Source organism: Oreochromis aureus, linkage group 12, assembly GCF_013358895.1.
Source record: "Oreochromis aureus strain Israel breed Guangdong linkage group 12, ZZ_aureus, whole genome shotgun sequence".
In the NCBI taxonomy this organism is placed as follows: domain Eukaryota; kingdom Metazoa; phylum Chordata; class Actinopteri; order Cichliformes; family Cichlidae; genus Oreochromis; species Oreochromis aureus.
In genome coordinates this window covers 26,378,766-26,394,346 of record NC_052953.1, presented here as the reverse complement: position 1 = coordinate 26,394,346, position 15,581 = coordinate 26,378,766, and the positions used below count along the sequence as shown (strand labels likewise).

At 42.5% G+C, this 15,581-nt stretch overlaps 1 protein-coding gene across 1 annotated transcript in view; it reads right to left on the bottom strand.

Moving 5' to 3' along the window:
* The window catches only part of rorb (RAR-related orphan receptor B), a 23,128-nt gene extending 7,547 nt beyond the window's left edge, over nucleotides 1–15,581 (bottom strand). Inside the window, exons 1-3 of the mRNA XM_031744248.2 lie at nucleotides 15,284–15,581; nucleotides 309–394; nucleotides 57–198 (exon numbers count right to left, since the gene is read on the bottom strand). Coding sequence (XP_031600108.1) covers nucleotides 57–198; nucleotides 309–394; nucleotides 15,284–15,290 — 235 coding nt within the window. The 5' untranslated portion in view covers nucleotides 15,291–15,581. The remainder of the gene's footprint in view (nucleotides 1–56; nucleotides 199–308; nucleotides 395–15,283) is intronic.

Genomic DNA, 15,581 nt, shown 5'->3' with positions numbered 1-15,581 from the left:
TATTTGCCTGCACACTCATGCACCGTAGATATAAATGTATATTTACTGGACCTCACCATCTCTGGACATTCCTAGGGCAAGACATTTCTGCAGGCGGCAGTGTTGGCAACGGTTGCGGTTTGTTCTGTCGATGAGGCAGTTCCTCTGGCGGGGGCAGGAGTAGGAGGCGTTGTTCTGCTGACTACGTCTGAAGAAACCCTGGTTACATGTCAGCAGAGAATACAGGCTTCAGGTACCCGTCGAGCACAGACTGTATGATGTTTCTGAGCAAATAAATCAGACTTTGATTCATCCACATAGAGTCTCACCTTACATCCCTCACATGTAATGACGCCATAGTGGATTCCTGATGATTTGTCTCCGCAGATTTTGCATGGTATAACTTCGATTTGGGCTGTAAGAAAAAAAGTGAGAACAAGAAAGACGTGCGTTACTAATCAGATCTTGGATACGGCCTAGTTTGGAGTTTCGTGAACACCTTGTTGAGTCATCTCACAGATGTCAGACCTCGGCTGGTGGTCTAATTTGATGGTAAATGTACATAACCCAGTTGGGTGTACGACCTCACTGAGATAACAGTGTGCCTGCATACTGCATTTGTGTCACGTTAACTTCAAATTTGCAAGGGCACAGTGACATGTGGGCAATTATTATGTGCTTCTAGGAGTTTTCTAATGAATGGGACACCAAGGACTCCATACACACGGACACACACACAAAGTAACAAGATTGTGCATGTGGATTCTTTGTGTTACGCTTAAAGGACAGACCCCTGCTGGTTAGAAAGGTTGCCCATAATGAGAAAACACCAAAGGATCACACTTACTCTTCAACCTTTATCTTTTCTCTCTTTCAAACACACACGCATATACAAACACATTTGGTTCACCAACTCAAATGCTGTTAGTGTTTAGCAGCCCTTAATCTACATGTGCACTAACTGAACTACGTTTTGTTCATTTTAGGTTTTACTCACTGTGTATAGGCAGCTCCATGTACAGTCACAACCAAAGGCACTGAATATAAACAACAGAAACTATTTCAACACACACGAGCACCTGTCATGGGTGCCTTTGAACTTAGCGTCCATACTGTATGGAAAGTGAAAGCTGCAGTTCCTGTTAAGAGATATGACATGGGTGTAGAGGTAGGCAGGTATGCTGCTGAGATGGCACAGTCTCTATAAAGAGATTAGACAGCCTATCTAATCCTAAATTATTTCCCGACGAGCTCGTTCCCCTCCTCTGCTGAGCGCTGGCTTAGCCACAGCTGAAATAGCCATTCACATGTAATCTCCTTGCATCCTCCCACCTGTGGGAAATTCTGTACATTTTAGGAATTTCCTGAGAAGTTCAAATCAAATCAAATCAAATCAAATCACCTTTATTGTCACATCACATGTGCAGGTACACTGGTACAGTACATGCGAGTGAAATTCTTGTGTGCAAGCTTCACAAGCAACAGAGTTGTGCAAAATACAATAACGTGCAACAAGCAAAATATAAAAATGGTTAATCTAAAAAGTAATAAATATATGTACCATATATAAAGGTATATACATTACTGAATGTGTGTACTAAATATGTTTTTCTACGTGTGTGTGTGTGTGTGTGTGTGTGTGTGTGTGTGTATATACATGTTTTACAAATGAAATAGAGTAAACAATAAAATAAGATATATAAAATATAAAATATACAGAGGTAGGTATGTGCAAAACAGTGGCATTAATGTACAGTATGGAGTGCATAATGTTGAAGTTCCAGTAGTGAGGGTGAGGTGTCTATGACGTGTTCAGCAGTCTGATGGCCTGGTGGAAAAAGCTGTCTCTCAGTCTGCTGGTGCGGGACCGGATGCTGCAGAACCTCCTTCCTGATGGAAGTAGTCTGAAGAGTTTATGGCTGGGGTGACTGGAGTCCTTGATGATGATCCTCCCGCTTTCCTCAGGCACCGCTTCCTGTAGATGTCTTGGAGGAGGGAAGCTCACCTCCAATTATCCGTTCAGCACACACTACTATTTCTGGAGAGCTTTGCGGTTGTAAGCGGTGGTGTTGCCATACCAGGTGGTGATGCATCCAGTCCCCACCTGGTATGGCAACACCACCGCTACAACCATAAAGCTCTCCAGAGAGTAGTGCATATATAACGTATGTTCATGTTTGCACAAACTTTGGCTAACTTTGAGTCCTCTCGTGCGTCCCACCAAACCTTTTGTACAACATCGATGGATGTATGTCTCAAGTATGCGTGTGCACACTGAAGAGCAACCTTACAAGTTATGGATTTGTGTAGTATTAATTTTGTATTTCGTTGATCTTGTGTAGGTGCTTTGGTTTGGCAGAGTTGATTGTGGGTATATATATATGTATGCTAAGTGTCTGGCAGAATGAGTTTGCAGTATACATAATTGGATAATCTCTTATCAGGATCAATGGAAGCAGTTTTCTGTCTAGCAACTGCGCAGGTACAATCACTTCAATGTAATCCTCCTGCACTTCAGGGAGTCTGATCACTTTATTATTATCAAAAATGGGTTTTAGTCAGTGTTACTTCTTGTATCTGTTTCAGGAGCACTGAAAAAAAAGCTTTCAAATGTTTAAAAAATTTCCAGAAAGTGAAATGTTACTCTATGCTTTCTCTCAGTTTAAGGTGTGGAAAGATGTGGAAAACAGAGCCAGCATTAAACACTGACATCTTAAATTGCTATAAACAAAACAAAAAAAACAACATATTTGCATATTCATAGCCAGTTTTTTAACAGGGCATAAAAAGTAGATCTACCCAGGTAATTGAATTTTTCTCTTTAATTAGAATGAAACAGCATCTTTATATATGCTTGCCTTGTAGGAGATTTTTAAATCCCTGCTTTAAGATTCGTGTGTTTGCTACAGTATATATGCCACATACTGCTATATATGACTGATCCCTTATTCATACTGTATTCTTATTACGTAAACATGAAATGCAAAGACTGTACAGTGTGGAGAAAAACTAAGAATATGTAGAATAGAAAAGTGGCAGAATTTCATTCATTGGTTTGCCTATCCGCCCCCTGGTGGCCACTGAGAGACATGAAGCGTTTTTTACATGCTGCTGTGATGCTGGACTATGTACTCTGATTCAAGATGTATTGTTACACATATCTCCATAGTTATAACTGATGATGTAAAAGGGCCTTTAATCCCCTTATCTATCCCTAGTAGCTTATACAGAACAATGGATCACTGGATCTGTCTCAGGAGACCACCCATGACAGCCCTAGCAACAAAATGACACGCTGTTTGAATGTGTGCTTAAGGTATCAGAGCTATACTCTGAGTTCTGGAGCAGCCCAAGATGTGACCCATTTCCACCAATTCTCGGCCAGCTCGCCAAATTGGGTCACAGAAAGGCACTGGACTGGGACGACACACAGACTACATACACAGAGCTGTCAATGAACGCGGCCTGTGCGCCCCTATTTTTAGTCTGTAAAACAGGTCAGTTGCACCCAGGACATGGCCGGTATCAACAGACCACGTTTTGCGTATAACCAGAAGACAGGACAACGGTGCATCAGCCATGCTTCTAATCATTCTTTGCGATCACAATCCTCTTATTCTTTCCGGTTGGCACTGTTAGTCCCATACTTTTAGTCAAACTCTTTGATCAAAATGTTAATCGTGAAGCAAGTTAATCTCCGTGGGTTTAGACAATCTGAATGCGTTCAGCCCACACCTGCTGCTGTCTGATGTGGATATACAGCGTTATTATTTCTGTTGATTTCTCAGAACAAGCGCTTTACATTTTTTCCTCGTCCTCTACACTGATTACATTATATCTTGACTGTATTCCTTTTTACCCCATGGGAGATTGTATTCGTCTTTGTATCAAATCATTATGCCCAAAAGAGCATGGGCGTGTGGGCATGTGCATTGTTTCTGTGTGTGTTTCAGGGATGGTTTGAGTGAGCGTTTCACTTATAAAAAAAAGACTCAGAAAGATAAAGTATGTGCACATGTCTGTGTGTGTTTGGTAAATTGTGTGTGTGTGTGTGTGTGTGTGTGAGAGAGTGTATGTGTGGGTGTGTGCATTGTTTACTGTGTCTCTGTGTGTGTATTTTGCTCATTGCCAATGGGGACTGTCAGGTAGGATATAGGGAGACGGTCATGACAGCATAGCTGTTGCCAGGGTGACCACCCACTCGCTGCACTCGTCTGGCTGTCACCACGATGATGTGCTAAGCTGTCACAATCTTAAAGGAAATGATGTCATTGGTGTTTGGAGCCAACTCGGTGTATCATCACCGTTCGTCCTGTCGCCCTCCCTCAGCAGCGGAGGCTTTTTGAATTGTTCACTTAAGGACTCCCACTTCCACATCCAGTCAACAATACAGGCTATACTGTAGCTGCAGCAGTGGATTATACATGTAGCAGAATTAAAGACGCGTTTATCTGTTGGCTGTTTAGAAAAAGCTGCGTTCTTATTGTTTTCAAAGTTGGAATGTATGATACTTCTGTACTTCTTGGGCGTTGGATTTCATGATTTTCCATGACAGAAGCAAACTTAAACTTTAAAAGATGCGGTGGAAATAAATTTCTAAAACAGATGAAAACGTTGCAGTTCTTCCACTAGCCACTCTTAGAGGAACAAGCCACTCATTTCTGTTTTCGAAGATTGTTTTGCTCCTAGCCACATGCCTTTCTTGAGGGTGGGTGGGACTTTTTTCCAACCGGAGCTGACCCAGTGAGTGACAGGGTCCTCAGCCAGTCGGAGCACGAGCGTTATCCTGAGGTTATTATGTAAGAACGGGACTGCAACGCTGGCGATTCCTCAGCTAAGAGGAGGATCAGGCCTGCACAATCTCTTGAGGGAGAAAAAGATAGAGAGAACCAACTAGAGATGAATTTCGCTTAAGAATCTGGGAAGGCAAAGATAGTTGCTGTAATGTGAGTCGCGCACATGCATGAGTGTGTGAGTGTGTGTGTTGCTGAGGGTTGTACTGCACCAGCACGTGTGTTGTGATAATTGATTTTTAATGAAGTGAGGATCTCCTGTGAATTTCCTGGGCTGGCCCTTTCCCTAAATAGAGTCCTAATTATCCATATTGCACTACAGGAAAAAAAAAAAGCAGCAGCCTTGCACCAATATCTTAGCAATACTTATTTCTAAAGCACATAAGTAGCTCACACACAGGGCTTGCTGAGAGTTCATGTACGCGTAGATGCACAGAGAATGAAGCAGCTATCTGAAAGGAGCTTGTTTATATTGACAATGTAACAGCAAAGTGAGGCCACTAGGTGTTGCTAGACAAGTCTGAGGTTTGTGTATGTGTGTGCAAGCATGGGTGTGTGTTTCCAAAAGGGCAGAATGGACATGCATGTTTCATTCATTTAGCCTGCGGGGTGGGTCTACAAGAGAAACATATTCAAGCAGCACACAATATCACGCAGTTTACAGCGACACAGTGCACACCAGAGACTGGTGTTCACTTTCCTGCCGTAACTTTTGCCAGTGTAAGCCACTTCAGAAATGCAAACACGACTCCTACTGTAGTCCCAGGGGTTGATTTGTTGGGGATGAATGTGGGTGGTATCTCCACTTCATTAAAAAATATGCATAGCTTCTTCCCAGTTAACGTGATATCTTCTGGGAAAATGAAGGAGATCAGCACTTTACCCCCCACCACCACCCCTCCTTGTTAAATCTGAACAGCTCCGGCGCTGGTCTTAGATGTCTATATACTGTGAATTATGCTATCACTTTTCGCCATCCACTCCGCTTCAGTCTGTTTGACTTTTTCATTCGTGTGTTCCTCCTCGCTGTAAGTGGCTGTGTGACTGGGAAATCATTTCAGTTTCTGTATTTCATGATCTATTTCCATCTCTCAGTGAAACTCTGTCTCCCTGTCTCACAGAACTTAGAGGAACAAGCGGAGGTTTTTCTTCCTCTCTCTCCTTCTCTGCCAATGATGAAAAACACTGAGGAAACTTTTTGGTGGCGTGATCACTGGGCGGATTAATGCACACAGCTGGGAATAGTTTATAGCAGTGCTTCTTGGGTTATCTCCCCTGTGTTTCCTGTCATGTTTCCACATCATACTGTCCCATTAAAATCAATGAAACACTGCCACGGCATATGGTTTCAAACGGACCTCTGCGCTTGTGTGTGCTGTCACACTTTCCTTCTTTCCTGTTTTACTGTTTGAAACATACATATATATATATATATATGTATATATATATATATATATATATATGTATCATATACATATGCCCTGTGGCCCGGCTAGATGCACACATTCCTCCTCAGTCATCGCTATCTGTATTGTCTATTCTCTCCTTAATCCTGACTTTCGAAGTGTAACAATGCTTAGTGCTGTTTTCGCTGGTTCTGTTTGTTTCTTTGGGACAAAACATATTTAGGGTTCAATACCCAGCTGGGTCTGCTTTTTCTATTCATTTTAATAATGTTGATATCTTAGGTGAAGTTTCGCTGATTTAGAGTCAGCTCTGTTGCTTGTAACACTAATTTAGGAACAACTTGCAAAAATCAGAACTCAAACAATTATCCAAACAGTAAATTTCATCAAATCACATTACTATGACTTTTCTCTGCTTTTGTTCTTACCCAGAATTCTCTTTCCTTGAAATCTGGACCATTGGTCAGACTTCATAACCTGACTGAACATATCTCTTTTGGAAAATGAGATGCAAAGTTTTCTGACTTTTTATTATCAAGTTCTGATATTTTGTAACACATGCTTGATGAGTTGTGAAAATTTTAGATTAACTGCTTGTGAAAATCTCATCAGCTTCAGCCTTCTAGATGCAAACTGACCTCAGACCTGGCCTGAACTAATAAAGATAATACTGACATGAAACAGCCTCATTAAAATACTGTAAGGTGGGACAGCCGTGCACCGGTCCCTTCATTTCCACAGTCTGCTGTGCATTGAGTTTTGGTGTTAGATATTGTCGCTAAACATGTCTTTGTCCATTTCGTAATACTTACAGTCATACTATTGCTGCAAAAGCATACATTCACTACCCCCCGCCTCTGCTTTTCTCATCGGTATATCGTCATCAACCCCCTTCCTGCCCTAATGCATAGACACGCATAAAAGTGTCAGAAAAAAACAGTGCCGCTCGCCCTCCCCCCATGCTGTATGTCAGAGGGCATGAGCTTGTCCAGCTTGCCGTGCGGCCCCAAAGCACTCTGGGTAATTGCTCAGATAGCAGGTCTGGGATCAGCTGCAGTTTGCTCATAGAATATTGTGCCATGGTGTGATTGGACGCCGCGGAGAGGGAACAGAAGGGGGCCACTGGCTGTAATCCAGAGCATCGATTCACATGCACAGGCATGCACACACACACACACACACACACGCACCCCAACATGCTCCCAGAGACACATTCAGACAGACAGGGACGCACATTGAGACATGCTTGAAAGAACACATTACTGCATACCACTTTCAAAAAAAGCAGACTTTACAGTATGATTTTATGGTCACACTGCTCCCATCCTAAATCCAATACACGCACAGACATGCACGCACATGCACACACACACATGAACAGATAGTCTCCCATCCAGTGCAGCATGTGTCCTCAAATAGATAAGAAGGAGACGGAGGTGAGGGAAAAAAATCCAACCACCCGGGTGACCTATGAGGCCCTGATAGCCTCTGACCTTTCCTTAAAGACTCAGAAAGTCAATCAGAGTGGAAGGACCAAGTCCAAGTGTGAGAGGCCTGCATCTGGTCATTACCATTCTGAAATCAGACAGTGATAATATATGCATACACACAGGAAAACACAAGCAGAAAGACTCTTTAAAGTTCAGTCTCGCTCTCTTTTTTCCATTTCATCTCGCACCTTTGCCCTCATGCTAGCAGACACCTATGACGCACACTGAGCTGTGAAACACTGAGCAGCGTTCAAGCTTTGTTTGGGTGAAGGGAGTCGGTGCGGGGAAGAATATGTTTGCACAAACACTGACTAAGAAACCATCGCTTTGTTCCTGAGATGAGAAAATAACATTATGTTAGCATCGGCCATTCTTGCTTAACCTCACGCTCCTCCTACTATGGTGTTTCTCTTGAGTCTAATTGTAGATGACAGTGTGTGTGTGTGTGTGTCTGAGGGGGAAGGGAGAGAAAAGGTGGCTATCACAGTGTAAGAGAGAAATGGAAAGAGAGGGACATCCATGGAGAGATGGGCAGAAATTGCTCTCACTTCTTACATAAGGCAGAGAAAAATTTGCCCTCAGTTTTTGTCAGAGAAGCATCCTTTCTAGTGAGAGTCAGTGGACGGGCAGATATAATCAGGGAAACAGCAGCGTCAAGATGAGAGAGGCTGAATGGACTTTAAAGCATTGACGAGAAGGGGAGCACTTAATGCGACTAGCTAACAATTAAAGTACGGAGAAGAGGATGGAAAACGCGTCTGTGGGACTGTTTTAAATTCAGTTAACAAGGCTTACTTCTGCATCTGATTGAATACTCCTGAAATTTTATATATTTATATACACATGTACAGCTTTAATACAACTTTAATAACTGCATACACATATTCTTCCTACTGTTGAGTAGGGGCGAACAGAAGCTAAGAGCATTTATTTAAGCATATACCTTTAATATAAAGTCTCTGCTATTCTAGAAAATGTGATTTTTGACTTCATTAAAATAATCTGACCCTTAAAAGAAGCGTGTACATGGTAAGACGTTCTTACATAAGCTAAAATAAAATACCTGACATTTTGTAAAGAGAGACGATGTGATTTAAAACTATGTTTACCCATTATCATATTAATAATAATGATCAAACAAAAAAGAAATGCTTTCTTAAAGGACCACACTGGTTTCTGCTCAACATTTCCCAAAGCATGCAACCAAAATTTCCTTTATTTTCAATTTAAATGTTGCAGTGATACTTCCAGCTATGACTTGCAGCTTTTTTCTCTCTCTCTTTTTGCATAACACCTTTCAAGACCAGAGTGCCAACGTGTTGAGATAGAGATTCTTGCCCTGCTGCTTGTGAGTTCATGAAACCCCTGGTAGTGAAACAGGCTGTCAGCTCGAGCGTGAACACGAGCATATGAACGAGTTCCCTTTGAGTTTACGCGTGTGCTAAAAAGGTTTCAATGTACTTGTGTTTCAGTGCTTCTGTTTAAGCGAGTGTGTGAGCATGCACATGTGTGCCTATATGTGTGTGTGTCCTCTCCCAGGGATGGCCGCTAATAGCTCGCCTCGGGCAACAATTTAACTCAGCCTAACAAGGTTCTCCCCAAAGTGGCCCCAGGGGCATCTCTCATAGAGGCAAATTGATCACAAAGACTATCACACAACTCAGCTCGGCTCGACCCAGCCTGCTCTGCTCTTTACCTGCTCTCTCTCTCTCGCTCTCTCTTTCTTTCTCTCTAGTGGAATGATTTAACAGAATGCGTTATGAACATTAAATCTGAGTTAAGTGAGCAAAAGCAGCAACAGAGGCAGCCGTCTTGGTTTCATAATTGCATTCTCTTTGTGAATGGCAAGATCCCTCACATCAACAGCAAGTGCTGTGGACACACACACACACACACACACACACACACACACACACACACACACACACACACACACATGTGAGCACTCTCACGCACAGAGTTAAGAGAGGTATCTCATGACTTGGACACAGTAACTGAGAGATAGAGATAGAGAGAGGGAAGAAAGGCAGACCTAATAAGAGTCCCTTCAATGAGATTACAAGCACTAAAACAGGCTAATCTTTGTCATTAAGAAAAGATGCCGCAGTAGGCTAAGTCATATTATAGGCTTATTGCAGCTTTCTGCAGAGAACACCTTCACAGTATAAGGATATAATGTGCCACTTCCTCTGTCGTCTCCACATCTTGTCTATAACTTCGGAGAGCCACAGTCCACTTTTTGTGCAAAACCTCTAAAAGTAAGAACCTTGCAGCACTTCCAAGTAATCAGTGCTGTGCATAATCAAATCATATACGTATATGATTATGCGTAGCGTAGAGGGTAAGCTGACACACACCTTCAGTTTATGGACTAATCTGCTCTGAATGTTAGCTGAAGTCTGATAGGTGGTTAGTAAGCGTGGACTTTGGATACCCCTATAACAGGTACTGCGTGTTATTCATTGCTTCGGGCAGCTAGAATGTGCAAGTGCAATGAGAACAGGATAGCTTGTATCTGTGTGCGTTTACGCCAGTATGCATGCAAGAATATTTAGTTTTGCACCCCAACTCACCGTTTCACACAAGCACACACTAACTTGCTAAGGCAAACGCACACAAACGGCCACACTTGCACTATTATATAACTCTTAAGTCTCTCTCTCTCTCATACTTGCCCTCTTTTTTTCTTATCTCACTCATTCACTTGCTCATAGTCTCCCTTCTCTCATTCTCTGTTTGTCTCGCCTTTCGTTTTCTGTTTATTTGCCCTATAGATTCTTAGCTCGGTTCATGGTCTTTAAGCAGATAGAAAAAAGGAAACCTCCTAAAAACGAAATGAATTGATTCATAAAGTGACTAAACTTGAATAAATGACCAAAGCTCTACATTGTTCTACAGTAGCGGAAATCAGAATTTACTGTAAAAGTGTGTGTGCAATGCTCCCTGACTTTGGACTATCAGTTGGTGCACTCGACGTCCCTCTCCCCAGAACCTGATTTGTTATGATGATATGATAATTCCCGCTTTTGATGTGAGCATATTTTTCCTATAAAAGGAACCCCTCCAATGATATCTTTGTCATATTTTACTCGCTTTCTGTGTTTTAATAAGCGCAGTCACCCTCTTCCCCCGGTTTTTACTTCAGTGTAAATCAGAGGAAAATGTGAATATTGAATATCATTGTGCGTCCACTGAGACACGCTGCCTTCATGGATGAGTAAAACTGACAAAACAGAAGGAGCTGTCAGAGGACTCTATGACTTCAAGGCAGATTTAGAGTTTAGGAGTGGTTCAGGCAGAAATCCCTCCCGGCTAAGATAAAGTGGAGACACAAACTGAAGCGTGCCGTATAGCCCACGCTTTGTGTGTGGAAAGATTTAAGAAAGAGGGAGAATTGACTGAGGAGGAAAAACAGTTCGCCTAGGCTCCCCTAGACGGCCGCGGAGGGATAAAACCAACACTGGGTGCATGCTGAGCGCATGCAAAACAAACACAGGCTATGATAGTGGCTCAGTGGGACGGCAGAAGTGCTATCCAGGCAGCACACGCACGCACAAAGCATGGTGGGATGTTTTAAGTAGATGGCTTGAAAAAAAATCAAAAGGTCAGGTAAGACACACTAGGTGAGGAGTAGACGGTGAGTCTTGAATGCAAAATGAGTGTGTGTAAGTGTGTGTGTGTCGCAACAACACTCTGGTGCCGGTACCCGATTCAGTCAGTGGGGCTGTGTTGAGGGATTAACAGTGTGGCCTGCATGAGCTTGGGGTAATCTCTCCTCTCTTCTTACATAACACTAGACCATTACTCAGCACAAACACATAATAAACAACACAATCAACAACACTGAGCTGGACAACAGACCACACATGCAGTGATAACAGTGCAAAGCAAAGATTCACCCAGGCCAGGTGCCCAGTGTGGGGCACAAAAAGAGGTTTCATGGCGACAATGGAAAGCAGTGATTTGGTGTCAATTAACCTGAAGTTTTGGACTCAGTTTCTAAATCAGTACGAATAATGGCAACTTATTTTCCATGATCTTACTCATAGTTGGTACTGAAAGTGAAACACAGGCACAACTTAGCGCCACTGATCTTTAACTTTTTACTTTATCCCCCTTAATGGGACGTGATACAAATACTAGAAGTTAAATGTAACCAGAGCGTAGCTGTGAACAGCTGTGTTTATTATTTTGCATAATTTCTATGAATTCACGTGAGTCTTCCTGTGTTGTCATCCATGTGCTTGTACATCAGCCTTCCGCTTGTTTGTGCTCACAGGAGAAAAACAACAGTAAACACTGAACACTGACAACCACAACACTTAAAGCACTAAATGGTGGAGGTGCTTCTTTAATAGTTTCTACTGTTATAACAAAAGAAATCATAGGAACAAACATGAAAAATACAACAAAAAAAAGATAGAGATGTTTAGACTCCAGTGTAAACTAAAGCCATTTCAGTTGTGTGCCACAGATTTATCTAAACAGACTGCTTCCATTGTCTTTGACTAAAAATTGATCCCGGGATGCTTTCGAACTGGACAAATCAATTCGCAAACGAGCCTCTAAAGCAAAGCAGGATGGGACTAATTCTATTGGCATGAGGCCGTCATGCGTAGTATTGCAGCTGTTTGTGTCAGTGTGCGTTTTCAGAGCCTTCGGATTTTTAATGTGTGCACATGCCACCTTTCAAGGTAACATAAACAATGCCAGAAATGGAAATGACCACTAATTCTTGTAGATTTGAGACAAGTATTTTTAATGACCCCCCCACTCCCACCCACACATTATTCTGGATCTCCTGCCATTATCTTACTACTTTATTGTGCTTTCATACTCTTCCACTTCCTGTCATCCCATCTTTTCCCACAGTGTTAGGAGAATGAGAGATGGTGATTGGCACATACTGCTAACAGAGGAGAAGTGGCCCTGCGAGCCCCTCCTCCACTGTTGCTCCCTCCATCGCTGAACTTGTGGACCTGCCTGACCTGGGTGCTTTTGTAAGCTCTTAGGCTTATAACAGTAATAAAAAGGATACACATCCACGGGATAATGTAGACTGTGGGGATCACTGAGTAACACAGGAAGCTACTCACTTGCAGAATACATGTCAGTTCATGCTTGTGTGATGCTGTGTATGTTTCCAAGCACGCATATGCTAATCTCACAGAGGGGCTCTGATCTCATATTGATTATAGCATTGATAAATGATTTGGTAGAAGGTTGCTGTTGATTGGCTCAGACATTCTTTAGGTAAAACTAATTTCTGCAAAAAATGACTTTAAAAAATCAAACATTCATTTACAATAACTAAAACGATTCATCCAAATAAATAGGGCATAATTAGTTAATTATATTTCATTTATTGTCTTATTATAAAGACGTAAAAACTAAAACTTGCCACTTAAACACATATATATGTCCACTTGCCACTGTTTCTAATGTCATTTAATGGGTTTTAAAGGAACACCTCTTACAGCAGAGCTTCACCACATTGCTGTTGAAAATACAGAGATAATGAGCCTGTTTACAACATCCTACACAGCACTGAGCCAGCTTCGTTTTCAGAGAAGCAGAAAAGGCCTCTTATGATTATATTATATCTGTTATTTCTCTGGCTTTTCCAGGCCGGGCGATGGCGTGACATCATCTTCGGTCAGGGCTTCAGGAGCTGTGGCTATTGTTAAATGATAATTACCACGGCTCATGAGGGGCCTCTATTTTTTTAAAACCTTGTGGTTGTGAGCACGTTTCTGTGCAAGGGCAGCCGAGACTCCACACACACAGACGCGCGCGCACACACAGGTTGGGAGTGGGGGCCGCACGGCCCACACTGATTTAATTCTATCTGACAAAACCCTTTGGGGCGTGCAGAGGGAGAGAGGAAGATGGAGAGCGAGGGAGAAAGAGAGAGATAGACATGGTAAAAAAGGGGTGAGAGAGACGCTTCAGGGGCCTCTTCTGCCAACCATGGCTATAAAGTGAAAGCAGGAGCTTTTGGTATACCCCCCCAAAGCCTCCCATGCACGAGAGTAGTCGCAAGGCCCATTAAAATGTGGATAAAATACAAGGTGTGTGACAGAAGAGTTTGCCATGGGATTGCAGACAGAGGGTGAGAGGAAAAGATGTTTGGCCTTCTCCTGTCTTTTCTTTTTTTTGTTTTCTTGCCTAAGGTTTGATGGGCTGGAGCTGAGGCAGCAGATAGCTTTACATCTTTACATGACATGGACACATGAATAGATTGATGTTTGACCTTTTTTCCCCAAGTAATAACTGCAATAAAATAATCCGATTACAGAGGTTTGTTGGTTAAATCATTATTTATCATCATAACTAATAATCAGGTTAAAATAATGGTAACGCAAGTTTGCTTAATAATTATTTTAAACCGATTATTAGGCCTGTCTTCTTTTCAGAACATACATACAGCGGAAAAATATGATAACATTATTGTTCCATGTAAAAAAAACAGTAATGAGTATTTTATTTTTAAGCTAAAAGCTATAAGCAGCATTTTAATTTGACAAAGCACAGGCCGTTGATTTCTGTGCCATGCCTTTACTTTGAAGGCGACTTTGTAGCCTTTGATCAAAATTTTCCAATAATTTCTCACCTCCAATATAGGAACATTCAGGCATCATAAAGGCCACCTCATAAACTAATTAACTTATTTCTGAGGCCAGTAAGAAGCGGTCCGGCCAGTTAAAACAGATTGGCTTATAAATTAGAGTTCAAACCATCCAGCTGAACGAGTGTTGCAACTTTAGCGCCAGCGGTAATTGCACAACGTCGAGAGTAAATAAAGCGAATTCCAAAACACTAAGCTGATAATAATAAGGTTAAATATTAAAGCCTTCGCGCTGGACTTTTAATGACCGATGAACTGCAAATAGTCATGAAGGAGAAACGAAAAACGCGCATTTTCTGCTGTTAACGGAATTTAAACGTCGAGCGAAAGGCTAAGAGCAAAATGACCTGTGCGCGAGCGTGTCCCTGTGTACCACCGTGCGCGAGACAGGTCTTGGTTATTGCGTGCGTGCGCGTGAGCGTGCAGAGGACGGCATTGATAATGAATTTCAACATCCTCAGCGCGGCGCAGAGCGTCGTGGAAATGGGTTAGTGGAGCGCTTGAAAGTGCACATCCCTGAAGCATTCAATAAAGTTTACCACCAGAACATAACGGAATAAAGTTTTTTTCTTCTGCACATGGGCTAATCTGATCCGATCTACCACCCTATCCGCAATTTCCGCCGGTGTGGAGTGGAGCTCAAATGATTAAGCTAAATATAATGCGGCACTTTTAATTTCCAATCCCAGACTCCAGTAAAATTTGCAGGAACGCGGGCCTGTTCCACACACACGCTCCTGAGTCAAAACACACACGGAGAAGGATCCAAATAAACTTTTACAGACTACTTAAGGTGGCTGATGAGATTTCAGAGAACTCCAGACACACTGCTTTGAGCTTAACATTGGATAAAAAAGAGACAAATTCAGATTTTCGCCTAAACCTCCCAGAATAAACTTTCAAAGCTAAACGAGTGATAAAAGCTCGTAGTGCTGTGTGTGTCTGTGTTAAGTGGGAGAAAGTGCGAGCACAGTGGGATGGTCTTACCTCGCATCGTGTCGGCGTTGCTGGAGCTGGTGCTGAGGCTCGCTTCCCAAAGCAGCAGTCATGAAGAAACAAACACTTAAAATAAAAGAAGGGGCTGCGGGGGGTGGTGGTGAAAGATCCTCGGTTAAAAACAACAACGAAAGGAGTGTAGATGATGTGCGTCGACGTCCACTGGCTGCCCTGAGTGGAAGCGTCTCTGCGCTAAAAGCATCCCAGAGCGGGGCGCAGGGAGGCGGGCTGAGGTCGGTCGGTGCGTCGGTCTGTGCGCTCTGGTTGTGTGGCCGCTTTTCTCATGATA